This window comes from Peromyscus leucopus, chromosome 16_21 (genome assembly GCF_004664715.2).
Source record: "Peromyscus leucopus breed LL Stock chromosome 16_21, UCI_PerLeu_2.1, whole genome shotgun sequence".
NCBI classification, from domain to species: domain Eukaryota; kingdom Metazoa; phylum Chordata; class Mammalia; order Rodentia; family Cricetidae; genus Peromyscus; species Peromyscus leucopus.
The window spans coordinates 41,891,866-41,910,816 of NC_051084.1; the positions used below are offsets into that span (position 1 = coordinate 41,891,866).

Below are 18,951 nucleotides of genomic sequence, written 5' to 3' on the forward strand. Positions count from 1 at the left end.
GAGCTGACAGCCAGTGGGGGTGGGGGGGATGGGGGTTCATGTTTTTCTTTGCTGTTATTTTTTTAATTTTGAAGTCTGTGCTTCAATTTCCCCATATCTCCTTCTATTTAAACCACCCTGTATTAGAACTTTGAATAAGGGCTTTAAAGTGAGCCAAGTGATGAGCCTCCGAGGTTGATCCTAAATCCTGCTTGGATTCTCTTGAGAGAATGTTCTGGAACATATTGGTGAAATTATTCAGGCCACTCCATGTAGTTAAAAGGGAGGTTTACTTTGTGGGGCAACTCACAAATGAAGGGATAGGCTACAGGGTCTGGGGAAGACGTAGCGCAGTCCGGTGGTGTTCTCTGGAGAACTCTGTTCGGTCTGCCTCTAGCGTCCAGGGTCTGGGAACCAAGAGAAGGCGGCGCATCTGGATCTCGGGTCTTCAGGGCCCTCCCTTGGCCCTGCCTTGTAGGGTTGGAACTTCCAGACCAAAGCTGGAATGGCTACCCACTACAGGAACATATACAGTATAGTAAATATGGATGTAGAGGAGAAATTGTCCTTTTTGGCAAAGTTTACTGCAACCTGGTTAGTCAGGCTTTGCCACGAGTAGGTAAAGATAATTGACCTACGAGTTACAATATGACAGCCACCCACAAACCCAGTAGAAGTCAGAGAGTTCTGCATTTCTATGTGGTCAGGTAATGGGTGCTTTCAGAACTGGCCTGTTAGGTGTGCTGGTATCTGCAAGACTAGAAAGGTCAGTCAGTGACAGGTCGTTTGAGAACTATGTGTATGCTTGCTTTTACTCCATCCAGATCTACGGGCAGTGTGCACAGGGGATATAGAAGGGTGAGAACCAACCCCGCAGGTGCACAGGAAAATAAAGAGCTGAGAAGTAAACTAAGCAACCTGCAGGGGTTGGAGGTTTAGCTCAGTGGTAGAGCGCTTGTCTAGCAAGCACAAGGCCCTGGGTTCAATCCTCAGCTCTGGGGGAAAAGAATGAATAAGCAACCTGCAGAGCTGAGGGGACCTCTTGGTCTCTGAAGGTGAATTTGCTTTCCTGCCTAACACTGAGTTCAATTGATTCTGGCTTTTCCCACAAGTGTTTCTGTAGTTTGTGAAATAACATAGCTCATTCTGGGGCTCATTTCCAAAGACAGTGCCTGCAGAGAGTTCCCATTTACAGGAGCTAGCACTCTGTAAGGGATCTGGCCTTCAGTATTCCCAAAGTGAATGTGATCGCGTGTTTTCCATGGCTTTCCTTCTAGGGCTTTCTATGCATGCTGGGGGTAGACACAGCAGTCCTCAGGCTACTCCGTAAAGGCCCTTACATAGAGTATCTTTTAAAATTCAGGTTTCATCTATCAACTCCGCTTGATTTTGCCACTGCTCTGAGTTTGTCGGGCATAAAGTTTAGCAAAGCCAAATTGAGAGAGAGAGACGAGAACTGAAGATACTTCAGGTGATTTTCCATAACTGTCAACCTGTAAAGATGATCTTGTTTGGGTTTTACAAACAGCAATAGAGGTGTGTACAAGCTGTTTTTAGCTGAAGGAATGGTTAAATAGCCTCAGAAAATAGAAGAGCTTGGCCAGGGCATAAGTACATTGCCACCTCCACTTTTGAGAGAGGTGGGTTTTGGGGACAGCAGCCAGTACAGCGGAGTCTCCTCAGATCAGCCACCAGAAATTTTAGAAATTCTTCAGATCGTCCGCTGCTCTCCATCACTGTTTCCTCCCGTGCTCTTTTTTCCTCCTGCTGTTCCTGTAACTATGGTTGGGAAACAAGTCACCTTGGAACTTCACCGTGCACAAGGCCATCCATTATGCTTGTGTGTGTTGTGGGCCTTGCAGATGATCACAGTGGGGGGTCTGAGGCCTCAGCTGGGGGACTAGCAGTCACCTTTTCCTCAGTGCCTTTCCACAAGGACATCTTTTGTCAGTGTCTCTTGGTGGCGAAGGTGGGCTTCTTTGAAGCATAATGTTGGATTTCCGGAGAGAGGCTGAGGAAGCCTTGTTTTCGATCTAAGGTGTGTGTGTGTGTGTGTGTGTGTGTGTGTGTGTGTGTGTGTGTGTGTGTGGTCTATCACACACAGCTTTGAAAAACTGCCCAATTCTAAAAGAGTAGAGTTACACATCACTTTTTTGTGGGGAGATGGCATATTTCTGAAAAAAACATGATCAACCAGAAGTGTTTCTCTCCTTGGAGAATATACCTCTGATGGAGCTGGAAGGTCAAGGCATGAAGAAATCTGCCCTGGGTTTTCTGATTCAAAGTCTTGTTTGGCTACATAAGGGGAAATGGACAGCTTGGGCTAGAAAATTCTGTATACCTTTGAGAAATCGCACAGCCCTGTTGATCTCAGTTTCCTTCTCAGAATCGTAGGATTCAAGGGTATCTGTCATTGTTAGCCAGCAAGTGCCTGGTGTCCCTGTCTGATCCTGTCCTTCAAACTTAAGAGGACTCAGGGCTGGAGAGACGGCTCAGTGATTAACAGCAGTGACTGCTCCTCCAGAAGGTCCTGGTTTGATTCCCTGAACCCACACTGCAGGGAACAATGGTCTATGATTTTCAGTTCCAGGGGTTTGGTGCCCTCTTCTGGCCTCCTTGGGTACTGCATACACGAACACAAGCCAAAATCCCCACACATATGAAATAAAATAATAATTTTTAAAAATCGGAGGGCTGTAACAAAAAGGTAGGCGTGGGTTATAAATGGGTCTTTGAAAGTGGTGAAAACCCAGTGCATGTGGAGAGCAAGTCCCTAAGTCATATCTTTGCTGCAGATCTTGGTCTGAGGGTTGGTGATGCCGCTAGCCCAGTGGTCAAGCACACTTACCACCCTGGGTTTGGTCTCCAGCATGGAAAGAAAACAAACTTAGGAAAGAAAGGACATGAATTTTGGGGGCCTGCTTTGTTTTGCGTTTTCAAAACACACGAGGCTTTGCGCCACCAGTTAGTCCCCTCTCCATCTGTTCCGAGGACAATGCGCTGGAGACCAAGGAAAACTTGTGTCCCCAGATGCCTTGTTTCAAAGGAGAACTGGGATTTTGTCAAAAGAGAAAACATCTGGCAAGTGCAGTTCCCTCTGTTTGCTGTTTAAATAAAGCCAGTGGGGGAAGAGTGAGAAACTATGAAAAGAGACGCCAGGGGCTGTGCCGAGGCTGGGGAGTGATAAATGTGGGTACCAACCTGGGAACTGCATTTTCCAAGGAGGATGCTCCCTGCGGTACATGGAGCACCAAGCAGCCAACAGCTCCCAAGGGATGCAAGTCTAAACACGTCTAAATCCTTACATGGGAAGGTTCAATTCCTTCTTAAACAGTCAAGAAATAAGAACTTGTGAGGTCTCTGTTTCTCTCTCTATTCTTTTCTTTCACCAACAAACAAACAAACAAACAAACAAACCAACAAAACCACCACCACCACCACAACAAAAAACAGCCCCCTAAAACTTGAACTTTGGCAAGTCATATTTAACATTAAATTTTATACAGAAAAAGTTATCTATTTCCCGAAGTTCTATCTGGTGACCTTGAAGATGTCACGGGAGCTTTAGCTGTGTTGGGTTTGATTGTCTCCAAACACAAATCCGTCCTCTGGTGCATGCTTATGATCCCCAAGCTGAATCAGCTTGTGACCTAGACCTTCCCCGCGCCCTCCCTTGGTTCTCATAGTCAAGTTCTCTTGAGATGTTCGGTTAGTACTGATGGAGGTCTCCGCTCCACATGGTCCCACTCAGCTCTACAGCGGCTTCCTTGAATGACAGTGGGCAGGGAGGCAGACACACCTGTGCTGGTTTCTCTCTCACATCTGTGCTGGCTTCTCACTAATCTACACGTAGCTCCTCACCTGTGCCCCCACCCCCCAGCTCTCCTCGTGGTTTCACACCCAGGAGCTATTACATAGCCTCTATGAATATTGTCTATCAAGAACGCCAGTCAATGAGAATTGTTTTCTTTTTTGTGTTCCTTTGGTTGTTGACATCTTAAATGTCACATACCATTTTATTTTGTCTATGCGAGTGGTGTGTATGTTAGATGGTCTGCATTGTTTATATTTGCCCTGGTGAGCACAGTGATGGGTCTTATAGTTGACCAAGAAATACTTGTCCACAATGAACATATTGACCCCATGTGCTACAGGATTGCATGTGTTGGATTTTTCAGTGATACATGACAGAATTGGAGTCCACTGAGGCTTGTTCGGTCTATGATGAATTTTCTGGTGTGCTAGATTAGGAGGGACTCAACCCCTTTTGCTTGACGTAGTTAGTCCAGGTCTCCATTGCCCACATCTGCAGTTAATGAGCCCCGGGCTCCGACGTCTCATTTTCAGCCCAACCACAGGCAGTGGGAGACTTAGGATTCAATTAGGAATGGCAGACATGGTAACACCTGTTTGGTCTAGAGTTTATTCCCCTGTAGTGAGGATGAGACATGTCTCTCATGGGTCAGCGGTGAGAATGCAATATGGTAGCATGGAATGCCGGTGGGGCCTATGGAAGTTATGGAACCCAGGATGAAGTGTGTCACAGCAGTGACCAAGGTTCACTTGACTTACTTGAGGGATCTGATAGAGTCATTTTGTGATCTCGTCTCTTTTCTCTTTCAGATGAGAAACTGTATGATGCCTACGTCTTATACCCCAAGTGCCCAAGAAAAAGTCAGGGCCATGATGTGGAAACATTGGTGTTGAAGATCCTGCCTGAGGTGCTGGAGAAGCAGTGTGGATATAAGTTATTTATATTTGGCAGGGATGAATTCCCTGGTCAAGGTATGTTTTAACTGAGGCATTGGACAACAAATGAAAAAAAAAAAAAAATAAGAGGGCCATGCCTGTGGTCCCAGCACAGGGGAGGCTGAGCCAGGATAAATGGGAACACAGGACCGGTTGGGGCTGTATGTAGAAACCCTATCTCAAACAAAACCCAAAAAGGAAACGTCCCCTCTCCCTTCCTCTCTAATCCTCTCCTCTCCCTACCTCTCTTTTATGTTACAAATGTCCCCAGACACATGGGACTTTCAAAAGTCTATCCACAGCGCCTCCTAGTCCCACCCTCTTATATTCAGAAGTTATTCCTTTCCTACATTAGGCTTATTGCTACAACACAGTGTTAGGGAATCCTGGTTTCAGTAATGCGAGTCTCTTCAGCATGGGGATGTAGTTAACCCAGCCATGGGAATAAGCAGCAGTCTTGGTCAAAACTGAAAAAGCTGGAAATAGTCCAGTGGTCATTCCCTTTACTGTCACTGAGAACAACTGTGGTCTAGTTTCCCACTAGTTCAAATATGCAAATACCACGATGTTTATAGTTGATTTTTGTAGCAGACTTTTTCTTTTGGGTCACCAACCAGTTCCAAAATCATGACACAGAGACTTAATATTAGTTATGAATGTTCGGCTTCGTCTTATGCTTGTCTCACTAGCTCTTATAACAACCTGTTTCTCTTCATCTATGTTTTGCCTCAGGGCTTTTTAATCTTTCTTTCTTTCCTTCTGTATGTCTTACTTTCCTCTTCTCTCCATGTCTGGCTGGCGGCTGCCTGGCTTCTACCCTGGGCAAGTCCTTTTCTTTCTTCCTTGTCTTCTCCTTCTCTTCTCTCTCCTTGTATTTTTTCTCTCTGCCCTCCAGCCCTGCCTATTCCTATCCTGGCTAGCTAATGGCTATTCATCTTTTTATTAGACCAATCAGGTGTTGTAGGCAGGCAAGGTGAAACGGCAACACATCTTTAGATAATTAAACAAATGTAACACATCTTTACATTGCTAACAAAGGCAGCAGAAACAAATGTAACACATCTTTACATTGCTAACAAAGGCAGCAGAAACAAATGTAACACATCTTTACATTGCTAACAAAGGCAGCAGAAACAAATGTAACACATCTTTACACAGTTAAAGTAATATTCCCCAGCATAAACAATGCGATACATCTTTACCTAGTTAAAATAACACCCATAGCAGATTTTATAAACCACAATTTATAGCATCTCTTCCCCTATATAAGATACTTGTCTGTGGCTATGATAAAAATACCCTGGCAAAGGCGAGCTAGGGGATAAAAGGGTTTACAGTCCGCCCCAGTGAGGAAGGCACGGCAGTGGGAGTGAGAGGCCAGTCTGGCAGTCAAGAAGCCGACTGATCATATTTCATTCTTGCATAGGAAACAGAGAGAGAAAAAAACGAGAAGTAGGGCCAGGCTATAAAACCTCCAAGCCCACTCCTAATGACTTCCTCCATTAAGGGTCCACATCCTGAAGTTTCCATTATCATCCCAAAGAGTGCCACCATCTGGGCACCAGTGTTCAAACAGAAGAGCCCAGTGGGGAACATTTCATATTCAAACTATATATACAGCATCCTCTGTCTAAATAAGATGGATAATTTTTTGTTTACTTCTGTTTACTAGGTGTGTGGTTTAGGGCAGTTCATAAACACCAGGGTTTGCAGGGATGAAATAGGGATGAAAATGTTTTCCTGGCGTGTCTGAGAGACTGGCCTGGGTAAATGCCCTCACAGGACTCATCCTTCACAAAACCCTCCCCTTGTCCTCTTTGCTGTCTGTCTTGGTATGTCACACAGTAAAGTAGTTGAATACTGAAATAAGCACCCCTTTCTTCTCACTAGGAAAAAATACTTTTTAATATTATTTAAAGAATATGTATTGGCTATCACTAGATACTGGGCTGTTTATACAGTAGAAACACAAAAATAATCCAACTGAAAAAGAACCTGTCCTTAGAGATGACACTGTCTTCTTACACCTCACAGGAGGCAACCACAGGCCACACAGAATGTGTAAAGTTACTATTTGGTGGGCTCTTCCCTCCCCTCCCCAAGAAGCCATCATGGTGTGTTACGTGGCTTCAAAATTAGTGATATTAACCCTGATCATTTAACTAACTATAAAGAACATGAAGGAAGGTTCCCTGATCTTTAAAAATAGGTTTTAAATATGCTTATTATATAGCATATATGAGGACGTCTGCTACTATAGGAATACAGTCCAACAGGATAGTCTTGGGGAAAGAGACATAACAATAGATACCAGGACATATATAGTCACCAAAGGACACAAACAAGAGGTGACTGATGACTCCAGTGGACTGGAACACAAACCCTGCCCAGAACAGTTGATACTGAATGCTAATCCACCTGTGCCTCAATCTTGTCTACTTGAAAGTCCCTTTCCTTTCCCTGTGCCCATTTCTCCTATTTTTCTGGTAGTGTTACAGCCTTGCTGTTTTTATGCTTGGTCTTCTGAATCTTGCTTCTCCATTCCAGCTGTGGCCAACGTCATTGATGAAAACATTAAACTGTGTAGGAGACTGATTGTCCTCGTGGCACCAGAATCATCCGGCTTCGGCTTTCTAAAGAACATGTCAGAAGAACAAATCGCTGTCTACAATGCCCTCATCCAGGATGGCATGAAGGTCATTCTGATTGAGCTGGAGAAAATCAAGGACTATAGCATCATGCCCGAGTCCATTCAGTACATCCGACAGAAGCATGGGGCCATCCAATGGGACGGGGACTTGACAGAGCAGTCACAGTGCGCCAAGACCAAGTTCTGGAAGAAAGTAAGATACTGTATGCCAGCCAGAAGGTATCCACCATCTCCCCCAGTCCAGCTGCTGAGGCACACACCCTGCAGCTGCACATCAGGCAAATGGGATGCTGCCACAGAGCTTATAACTTTCTGACAGAGAGTGGTCGTCGGTGTGTGTGGTGACTCATAGCTACATCCTCTTTCTGTTGTCTACCCCTACAGCTTGCTCTTTTGTGCTGTGAGTGACTTTGTTCTTGTCCTTGTTGGATTTTTTTTGGATGCTTTTAGTCAGACCTGATTCTTTAGCACTCCTGTTTGCTTCATGGCTCTTGGACACCCATATTCTCTCCTGAGCATGGGGTACCTATGACACTGGGTCCCCATGCCAGTGGGATACAGTGGATGGTCAAAATGACAGGTCAGGTGGCAAGGATGCTTGGTCCATGTCGGGGATGGGAGGTTAGGCAGCCTGAGGATACCAAGTGGGCAGCCTTGGGGAAGGCCAGCAAAGACAGTAGCACAGTATCTGTGCTTGTCTAGTGTCTACCAGGCTTTGGTCCCCAGGCAGTGTAGATTGCATCTGAATTTCCTCCACACTCCCACTGCAGTTAGATAGCTAACCGTAGCTAGCATGATGCCCCTGAAAGCCACTTCGACGTCACTTGGGCCAATGGACTCCAAGCTTTGAAAGATAATCTGTCAAAATGGAATTAAGAAAGAAAATTTCTACTTTTTAAAGATGCTTTGCCTGCCAGAATTCTGAGGAACATTTGAGAGATACAAATTACAGCTCTGTGGTGATGCAATTCTAACCCCAGTAAATCTATGTGAGCTTTTGGTTAGTGAGTGTGTCCTTTATTATAGGGCAATTTATGACTGCATAGTTTGTCCAGTCTTTTAATGCTAACCAGAGCTGCCAACCACTGTTACTATTTCCCAAGGCCCAACCTGGAAAAAATTAGCTCCAATTCAACTCTATCAAGTTATGGTTAACATATGTGTGACTGCTTGGGGAAGCATGAACAAATGTCCACTTATCCTAGGTCAGGCACTGGACACAAACCATGAAAACAATTCCATATAAGTCTAGATTAATGAACCAGGGATTTTATTGGGGTTTCTGAAGAAATATGGGTGAGGGGTGTGGTGGTATTTTATCTGTGTCCCCCAATAAAGTTTATCTGAGGATCAGAGGAAAAAGCCAGCCACTATATTAAACATAGAAGTCAGGCAATGGTAGCACACATCTTTAATCCTATCACTCAGGAGGCAGGGATCCATCTGGATCTCTGTGAGGTCAAGGCCACACTGGGAACAGAGCCAGGTGTGGTGACACACGCCTTAAATTCCGACACTAGTTAACCATAAAGGTCTGGAGGTCTGTACAGACAGACAGGAAGTGACAAACTGGGCTGGAAGAGGAAGCGATATAGCTGGATGGAGAGAAAATGAGTTGACAGAACAGAAAGGCACATAGGAGGGGGCAGACAGGAAGTAGGTCTCTTTGCGGAGTTGGTGAGGTGAGGTTAGCTGTGGCTTTTCCTAGTCCTCTGATCTCTCAGATTTTAATCTCGATATCTGGCTCCGGGTCTTTTATTTAATAAGACCTTTGAAGAATTGTGTTACAGAGGGGTTAGTTACAAGAGCATGGATCCCTCAAAGACAACTGCATCATGGAAGAGCCCATGTCACCGAGCATGGTGACAGCTGAGTTCCTGTGAAGCATTCATCACAGCCGCTGGGTTCTCTCCTAGCAGCTGTTTCTGCTTCTACAGCTGTGGAGCAGGGTCTTGAGACTCTTTTTCTCGGATTCCTGAAGACCGAGGAATCTAATCCAGAAGGGAAGTTTCAGAAGTTTGGAGGAGATAACTGCATAACAGAACACTGGGGATTAATAAGTGACCCTTACTGAGGAGGGAGTGGGGGGGGGGCTTCCTGGCCACAGGCAGGATGGGACAGCTTGGGAGGAGAGGACGCACAAGGGAGAGCAGGGAGAGGAAGGCCTCATGTGAAGTCCATCTCTCTGCTGTGAGAATTCACCGAAGCAGGCTGGCATCGTGGCGCTCACGACTTGACACTGGACCTCACTTTACTTTAATATTCTTTATTAAAAAACTAATTATGGTAAGGTATGTGAGCACCACATTTACCACTAGTCATTTTTAAGTTGAGTTGCTACTCAAGGCCATTAAGAATATTCATTGTCGCCGTCCTCCTCCGCATCCTTTTCATCTTAGCCAACTGAAACTCTGTTCTCAATTAATAACTACTTCCGCCTCCCATCCCTGGGAATCTGACTATTCTAGGAACTTCAAGGAGGAGAGACATCATGAGTTATTTCTCATTTGATGACTGACTTCTTCCATATACCACAGTGTCCTCAAGCGCTCTCAAGGTTCAGCCCTGAGATGCATTTTTTGTTTCATTCATTATGGCTAGTCTGTCTTGCTCTTCCCTCTCTTCCTCTTTACATTTTGTTTCCTTCCTCAAAGGGGTGCTGAGAGGAACATAGAAGCTTCTGGATGCTCTCAGAGAGATAAGCTCGCTCCGGGTCCCTCTAGTCACACACTTGTAATATTTTGCTCTTCAGCTTCTCTTTGTACCATGGGAATCATAACTTCCTACAGAGGATTTGCTGGTTCAAGTACAGTAGGGTATTCAGTGCTTCCAAGAGATGTCGCTGACTGGTTCTTCACTCTGTTTCCCTCACCCTCCATGGGTCTTTGCTTCTGCTTGATTTCTGGAAATTGCCATCAGGACTGGAGGAACCTGGGGATGGGGCTGGCTAATGGGACTCAGCCTTTCTTGTGTGGAGCCCAGGACACCGTGCCTAGTGAGTCCTGGACACACCAGGTGGTACCTCTAGGCACAGGTGGTAATGTTTCTGCCTGGATGATTTCCAGTCCGTGCAATCTAGACTTTTTGGGATGAGTGATCAACAACTGGTTCTTTGATGAAGACTTGAGGGATATCTCGCCCCATTTAGATTTGGACTCTTACTTCCCTGGTTATTTCCCTCTGAAAGATTCATGGAGGCAGTGGTTGAGGCTGTGTCAGGCAGGGAGATTTTGCCCTGTGTCTTCTCTGTGAGGCTGCTTGACACACCCTTGCCCACACATTTTAGGAAATGTATTTTCTAGAGATTGTTTATTTCATTCACTTATGGGACGGGGACACACACACACACACACACACACACACACACACACACACACATAACTCATCTGAAGAAACTGTTTTCTGAAACTCCCTGGCTTCTGTGAGACCAATCCTAACAAATTCTTTTAACCTTAATTTTCTTTTTCAGTCAGAAAGCTTTCATCTTGCCAACATGCCTTGATTTTCCTTTTGCTTAAAATTAAAAAAAGCTGTATTATGGTGCTATATATGAATGTGTTACATCAGCATATTGATATTTTTATTAAAGAATATTTTAATGAAGCACAAAAGCTCCGTTGCTCAAAGGAATTACCACCTCATATGTTTGAACATCTGGCACGTGCTCTGGAGTCGAATACATTTTTGTGTGTAGGCCGTTGCTTTGATGTGGGAATTGTGAAAACACAGACCCCTATTTTAAAGATGGAGAAGGCACACTCTATATCAGGGAGCCCCACTATCTTTGACAGTGACTCCCCGTTGATCATTTGATGAAAGCCATGGTGACCATGTGCAGACCCTCTTGACTATACTTACAGAAGGTGGTGGGCTTCTTACAGCCTTTCAGTGAGGTTTACAGCAGGCCCATTGGACCCACACCCCAAACTTTCCTTTGCTATTGTATTTATAAAAGAGGTAATGGTACAATTTTTACAGAATTCTGTGTGATAGGCCAGTGATCGGGAAGTGAGTCATTTGGAGTCTTCCTAAGAATTAATTGGAAGAAAGCAGCCTCTAAGTTTAGTCATGCTTGATGAGTCATCTAGCCTAGAGCTCCCCGACTAGTGTGTCATGAGTTTCAAGTCTACTGGGGTACAGCTTCCCCCATTATCTGCAGTGGAGTTGGTCCAAGAATCCCAGTGGGTGCCTCAAACTCAGTATATACCACACTTTTTTCATACATGTAGGAACATTTACATATTTAATATATAAATATATATTGAATGTATACTTTAGGAACAGATAAACAATAGTGAGAACAAAATCAAACATTTCTAGTGATATCAACTGTCATAAAATGTTGTCATAAAATGTGAACACAGATTCTCTGTCTCTTCCCGGAACAGCTTATCATTTTAAAGGCTCTTATCAATCTGTGTCCATGTGAGGATATCATGCCTCAGTGGACTGAGTAGATAAAACCTTAGAACACGAGACCACAGATAAAGATGGCTATCGTGGTGCCTCCTCGTGTGTCCAGAATCTTGGCCTCATCTGTTCGTACCCATGACTGTGTGTACCAGGCAGGAAAAAGATAAGAACACCCACCCCCCTGTTCCAGCTGTTCTCATTTCTCCTGGAAGAAATCTGAGGCCCAGAGAAGTGAAGTGAGTAACTGGAGACCCCTGGAGCCCTGCAGCAGAGAACCATTGACCAGGTTAGATCCCTCAGAAGGTAGGCTGGTCCCATGATATGGGCTGCTGGTTGGAATTATGCAGCTCTCTGAGAGTGATGGGGCCTCCGTTGACCTCTGGACTTGACCCAGAGAGTAAGGTGCTGGAAAAAAAAATCAGTGGTCACCAAAAGTCAACCTGTGACAGTGACTTTCAAGTTTGTTACTTTATATAGATGAGAAACGAAGACAATGAAAATGGAGTAGTAAGCAAGCCCGAGCTGTTTTTCTAAGAAGAGTTTGTTTATTTGTTTGTTTTTTAAAATAGGACTCATGTCAGAAGCTGGGCAATGATTGATGTGATTTCTATCAAGACTGGTTAATTCTCTGGATGTACCATAGATGGAGCCAATGGGAGGCCTACATATTCTTTGCATATCCCCTTGGCCTCTGCAGGGAGATGACCACACACTTTTTGCCCAATCAGGGACTAATCCTATGTCATGGTCACCTTTATTCATTCTCTCTTGATCTCAGCCAGGTGTTCTAGATGTTAATTAAGCCATGTTTTCTTTGTTCTCACCTTTACCTGACCAGCTGGTACTTTACCAGAGACCACTGCCTCTTCTGGACATGGGGAATTAACAGCTAACTCCTATCAGTTACCAAGATAACTACAATTTCCCTTGAGTGCCCCATCTACAGGGTAATCTGGAGTGATCTCCGTCCTGGACTAGGTGGAGGCTTTTCTCTGTTGCAGCGGTGAAGACACTCTGCGCATGTTTCTCATGGGGGCTCAGTGAGGGTCAGCCAAAGCCTGCCAAGACGGACCTTGTTGTTTTGCCAAGTTATCTTGTTCTTTCTCTAGCATGGTCAGCATGGCTGCCTCAGGCTCGGCTGCAAGCATTCCTGTTTACCTTCCTCAGCGTTCCTGACTTTGCTGCTTGAACCTCAACAGGTCTTTTAACGTCAACATTTGCTTTCGCTGCTGCAGAACCGCGTGGCTCATATTGTAAAAATCTGGAAACCGAATTCTGGAAGCACGCAGGGTGGCCTCTGATTTCTCTTCATTTGCTCACAGCTTGGGGAGTTTACAGAGTTTTGTTCTGTGTGGTCTTGCCCGGTGGTGAACGTACTGGTAGTACCTGTACACACGGGATTTAATATTTAGGTCCAAGAATGCCCTGAATGTGTCTTATGTTTCATAAAATGCATTCTTCCAGGGTGCTAAGGATTTTTTTTTTTTTAAGATGAACAGGGTCAGTGAATGAGACTGTGTATCAAGTATTGGCACAAGTTCCTAGGATACATATTTGAGACAAACCTTTAACACAGGGCGTGAAGTCAAAGCCTAGGGCCCTGTTTCCTCCTGGGAGTCTTCAGCGTAAACCCCACCACCTTCATGTACATGAGTGGGGGAGGGGGTGGGGGCAGGCTGGGGAAGGGGAGGTGAAGAGGGGGAGGAGATGAGGGCTGCTGAGATGCTGACTAGCCTCCCTGATTTTCCTCATTTAGTGACGGGACTGAGCAATACGGGAAATACGGTATGGCATGGCAAATGCGTCACTCAGAGATCGATTAGATATGCCTGATAGAACTTTGAAGGTTAGGGAAAGCAATAATTGCATAAGGGGAATTGAGCCACTTAGTAGGCATGGCTTTAGGAAACTTTAGACCTTCTGCTAGTTTCTTAAAGTCAGTCAGTCAGTCAGTCAGTCAGTCTGTCTGTCTTTCTCTCTCTCTTGCACGTACACACACACACACACACACACACACACACACACACACACACACACACACGGCACTGGAGGAGGTATGTTCCTGACCTTGGAGACAATGTGTTCTGCATGGGAGCTTATGAACTATGTGTCTCTTCCCCACGTTGTGTGAGCTAGGTAAGGTACAGGCTGCCTGACTTTGCTGATAGCTGGTGTCCTGCCCCCATTAGGTAAGCACCGCAGCTCTTCCTGATCCCCTGGACATTCACAAGGTTCCATTCCTAGTGGCCCTCTTACCCACTCTCCTGATTGTTTGCTCTTGGTTCTGGAGAGAAGAAACTTGCAGAGTTTTGAAGGGAAGTCCTGGCAATTTCCCTTTAGGACTATGCTACCTTCAGAGTTTCTGTAGAAGGGATGCAGAGGCATTCTTGTTTGGAGTCATGGTGGTCGAGAAAGTTTAAAGTAGCATTTGTAGAGTGGTCTGCTCTCATCAATGATTCCCTTTTCTTGGCTTCAGTCACTGCATTCTAAAACAATCAAATGGAAAATTCCAGAAGTAAAGGGGAACTAGGTTGTTAAGCTCCATGCCATTCTTAGGAACCACCTCTTTGTCTAAATAAAGTATCCGCACTGTATATGCTACCCACCAGTTAGGCACTCAATAGCTTGGGTTCTTGTAATTCTTATTTCACTTAGTGATGTCTCCAAAGTGCGAACATAGTCATGCTGGTAATTCAGGTTCTTCCTTCAAATATCGTCTCAGCCTAAGGAAGATCAGTGTAGCAGGGGAAAGCTCAGGAGAGACCACAGTCATGTGACTTTGGGTGCAGTATATAAATGCAATTTTATAAATTGTTCTTCTTTACTCTCAGGTACTGTTATTAATCTCTTACTATATCAAAATTTTAAGTTAAACTATATCATAGATCTGATCATAGAGGAAAGTGTGGATGTATATATTTGTGTGTGTGTGTGTGTGTGTGTGTGTGTGTGTGTGTGTGTGTGTATGGGTGTATAGGGTTTGGTATTATTCTCAGTTCCAGACATCCACTGGAGAGTCTAGGATGAATCCCTCATGGATATGGAATACTTCTAGCTCTATACCTAGACTAGAGATCATCAGTTACCACATCCAAAGCTATGATGAATCCCAGTGGAGGGCTGGTGGGAGAGCCTGGGAGTTCCTCCCATTCAAGCTACCCCATCACTCCGTGGTGTCCACAAGGCAGTTATTAGAACACACCTTTCTGCTATTCAGTGTATATTCTTCCACTCTTGTATCTTGGATAGTTGTGAGAGGGCAGAAAAGGTGCCCTTGTGAATGTGGGGTGGGAATGTAAACTTGTGCAATGACTACGGAAATCAGTGTGGAGGCTCTTCAAAACCAAACAGGCCTACCATGAGACCCAGCTGTCCCACTTTTGGGTATATACACAAAGAAATCTCTGCTAGCACACTCCAGAGACACTGGTGCCTCCATGTTTGTGGTTGCACTGTTTACAACAGCCAGGATACAGAAGCAATCTGAACGCCCATGAACAGGGGTGGGGGGTAGGGGGGGAGTGGTACGTTCATAGGGGAGTTTTATTCAGCTGTGAAGAAAAATGAAATCATGTCATCTGCAGGAAAATGGATAGAACTGTGGATTCTCATGCTTTGCAAAATAATTTAGATCCAGAAGGACATATAGTGCATGTTTTCTCTTACATGCAAAATTCCTGTTTTCAGAACATAAGCCATAAAAGTAGAAGGGGGCCTCTATGGAGTGTGTGTGGGGGGGAACAAGAGAGGGTAAAGATGGGGGAATCTATAATTCTCTTCTATATACAACATATATGCCATAAAATCAGAATAAGGACTATTTTAGGGGTGACTAGCAGGCAGAAAAGGGGGACAGAAGAGGATTCCAGATGGTGAATATGAACAAAATTTAAAGATATGCATGTATAAAAATGCCATAATAAAACTTATTTTATTTTGTTTGCTAACCAAAAATTACTCAAAAAAACTATTTCAGCGATTAAACACACAGCAAGATGGTAAAGTCAAAGAAGTGGGGCTGGTGAGATAAATCAAAAGGTGCAAGCCTGGTGAGCTGAGTGTACCCCAAAATTTCTGTAAGATGAAGGGAGAGAACTGACTCCACAAAGCTGTCCTGTGACCTCTAAACACATACAGATGCCCCAACACACATTACACACATTAGGTACACACACACACACACACACACACACAACACACACACAACACACACACACACACACACACACAACGTCTTAAAGGAGCAGGAAGTGGAAGTATAAAGCTCACAACAAATGCTTGCCATTTTCCATGCTCAGAAATTCCCGTGTTATTTTCCATTTCATGGCAGAACATTCATATTCGAAATTTCTGCTAACTTTTAACAGCACAGTAGGATGACCATGTGGCAGAAAGCAAGTACTTGAATTGGTTTGGCTTTGCAATTGAAATACAGCATATCCGTTTACCAGGAGCTGGTTTCAATGTCCATAAGAAAGAGGGGCCCTGTGTTCAATAGTTAACGCGCAGAAGCAGGTTGTGTGAAGGGGAGCGGCAATGTTCATTCCTGCATGCTAGGTCAGAGGGACCTGGTGCAGAGCTACAGGGTGTCAGTGGAAATTCCTGTTGCAGGGGAGTCTCTGTGCTGCTGTGTGTCCAGAGCTGACCCGGAGGTGGGGCTGAGAGTGGTGAGCATGTCAGAGAGAAGGTGAAATCCAGGTGCTGAGCCCTGGGTTACTCTGGAGTGACGAAGGGAGCCACAAAACCCACTTTCTTGTAGTCTGTTCACCATGGTTTGTCCGTGAAAATGGACTGAGGAGAGACTGAGACATATCCCATAGGGGATCCAGGTAGGTATGATCTTTCCCCAGAAGACCAATTGTATATATATAAAATACAAGCTGAGTGTGATGGTACAGATTGTAACCCCAATGGCAGAGAGGCTGAGGCAGGGGGATTGTGAGCTCAAGGTGGTTACGCAGTGAGACCCTGTCTTGAAAAAACAAGCCATAGACAAACAGAAGATGCTTATGTGGAAGCTCTTAGTTGACCTCATGCTATCCTGGGGAGATGAACATGGAACTCTAGGTGGGGGCTGAATCTGAGTTTCTTCTACCCATGTGTGGGACCCTGCAGTGACTCAGGTGGCTTTCTACAGTGTCACAGCTGACCTTTCCCCGGCTCTTGGCGCTGCTTTCCATTTATAAACTTTGCCCCTGACACATGCTTGTCTGGTGAGGTAATACAGGATGTGTTTCAAAATGAAGAAAGTGGAAAATTCCTTTCTGTTCTTTGGATGACAAACACACAAAGCCAGCTTCGTGTCCTGGCCACTGAATGCTGCCAAGTGGTTGGAGCTCAATGGCCAAGGGCCCTCTCAGCTCAAAGAGAGTTAGTTTTTCTGGGTCCTTGAAGGTTGGAACATTGAGGGCACACCTACCCAGGATGCATTTGGAGATCCTATTAGTCGCCATAATGCAAGGACTTCACAGTCTCCTGGTTATCCACAGCAGATTCCTGATTTGGGAAGGACCCCAAAGCCCTGGGTTTCTCCCCTTCATGGGGCTCTCACCCAGCTGCTGCTGTTCAGCTTAAGGCTGTTGCCTGACTACCCCTGAGAGGACAGTTCATAAGAAACGGAGACCAGGGGGTGCCGTGGAAGGTTTAGACTAAGAAGCAGAATCCCCCACTCTCATCCTAAGCTGTGTGTGCAGTTCTGCTTCCAAGCACCCAGGAAAGGACCCTGCATCTCATTCTATGCGTCAGACTCCAGCTGGGCCCAGACCAGGGATATGCCCAAGTGACTGTGCCCTTGTTGGAACACGCCTTTCTCTGGTGTGCTGTTTCCTGCTGTAGGGAGGCTAGGTTTGGAGTATGGACATCCAGTTCATCTTGCTCCCTGCCATTAACCCCATAGCCCGAATCTTCTGGCTGGACAGGGTGGGAGGTGGAGGCATCACTTGGGCTGTAGCCCCGGATTCTGCTGGGGACCTGGGACTGGTTGGTGTTTGTTTTTTTATTCCCTATCTTTCCTCATTGAAAAATTAAACTGACTGTGAGAAATGACAGATGTCCCTGAAAGAAGGTTCTATCCTCACATTTGAAAACAAAAATTGTGGTGTTATTTGATTGACACTCACATGAAAAAAAATCACAATTTTTGTCAGCCTAGCAAGTGAGAACCAATTTCTCCTCCAAGCAAGTAGCCAGTGTGTGGACATTCAGCTCCTTTTCCATCTGGATTTCATTATCCGGGTGGTGATGTCACATCAAAAGCTTGGCAAGACTCAATATGTGACTGTAGTTCTGGGAAGATATGAGGCCAGTGCTCAGTATAGACCTTATCGAATCTAGGCTAGAGCAGCCGGAGGGAGCCAAGAAGGCAGCAGGCACTCATCACCAAAATGGTTGCAGAATGCGTACTAGGCACGTAGCAGAGAAGAACCCAATTATGCTGTTTGCAGGGAAATGGATGGGACTGGAGATCATCGTGTTCGGGAAGCAGTTGGACACAGGAAGATGAGTGTCATGGAATTTCTCTCATATGGGACCTTGAGTTTGCAAAAGGATATGAAGCAGAAAGGTGACTCCGTGGGAAGATGAAGGTGAGGGAAACAATGACCCTCGCTTCATAATAGGAATCCAGGAGGCCCAGGGTAGCGGCAAAGCAGTGCGTCTCACAGTCTTGCAACGTTAGGCGTCAGCCTAGAGAAAAGGCAAAAAGGTGGTCTGCAGACTTGGGGCACAACAGTGGGATTTATATCCCTGAGTTCTTCCAGGAGATAGAGTTTTGCAGTGTCTAGCACTGTGCCCTGTCCCGTCCTATTGGTTCAGGACAGCAAGCCTCCTCTCATTAGTATTCTGGCACTTGACTTTCTCTCCTTTTCTGGTAAGAGGGCTGTTTCATGTAGCAGGCTGCCTGTGACTTCTCAGCCCTAGGATGAACTCCCCAGAGTTTAGTCAAACAGGTATCAGCTGTCAGCGAGGGAAGACAGGCTCCGAGTGGCCCCTGCGGATCTGGGATTCTCTGAGGAGCTCTGAGGGAACCTCCCTCTGAAAATGCACCAGGATGATTCATTTCTTAAAAAGGGAATTAGAGTGTGGTCAGAGGAAGTGAGGGGGAGCTAATGTGGTTAATGGACGTAACATAAACATGTATGAAGGTGTCGTAGAGAATTCCA

The 18,951-nt window shown here is 45.3% G+C and overlaps 1 protein-coding gene across 5 annotated transcripts in view; it reads left to right on the plus strand.

Moving 5' to 3' along the window:
* Il1rl2 (interleukin 1 receptor like 2) overlaps positions 1-8,377 on the plus strand; it is a 49,025-nt gene extending 40,648 nt beyond the window's left edge. For all 5 annotated transcript variants that reach the window (XM_037199724.1, XM_037199727.1, XM_028865797.2 and 2 more), the window contains 2 exons: positions 4,603-4,764; positions 7,276-8,377. In XM_037199724.1, the coding sequence (XP_037055619.1) occupies positions 4,603-4,764; positions 7,276-7,694 (581 nt within the window). In that variant the 3' untranslated portion in view covers positions 7,695-8,377. The remainder of the gene's footprint in view (positions 1-4,602; positions 4,765-7,275) is intronic.
* The last annotated feature ends 10,574 nt before the right edge of the window (positions 8,378-18,951 follow it).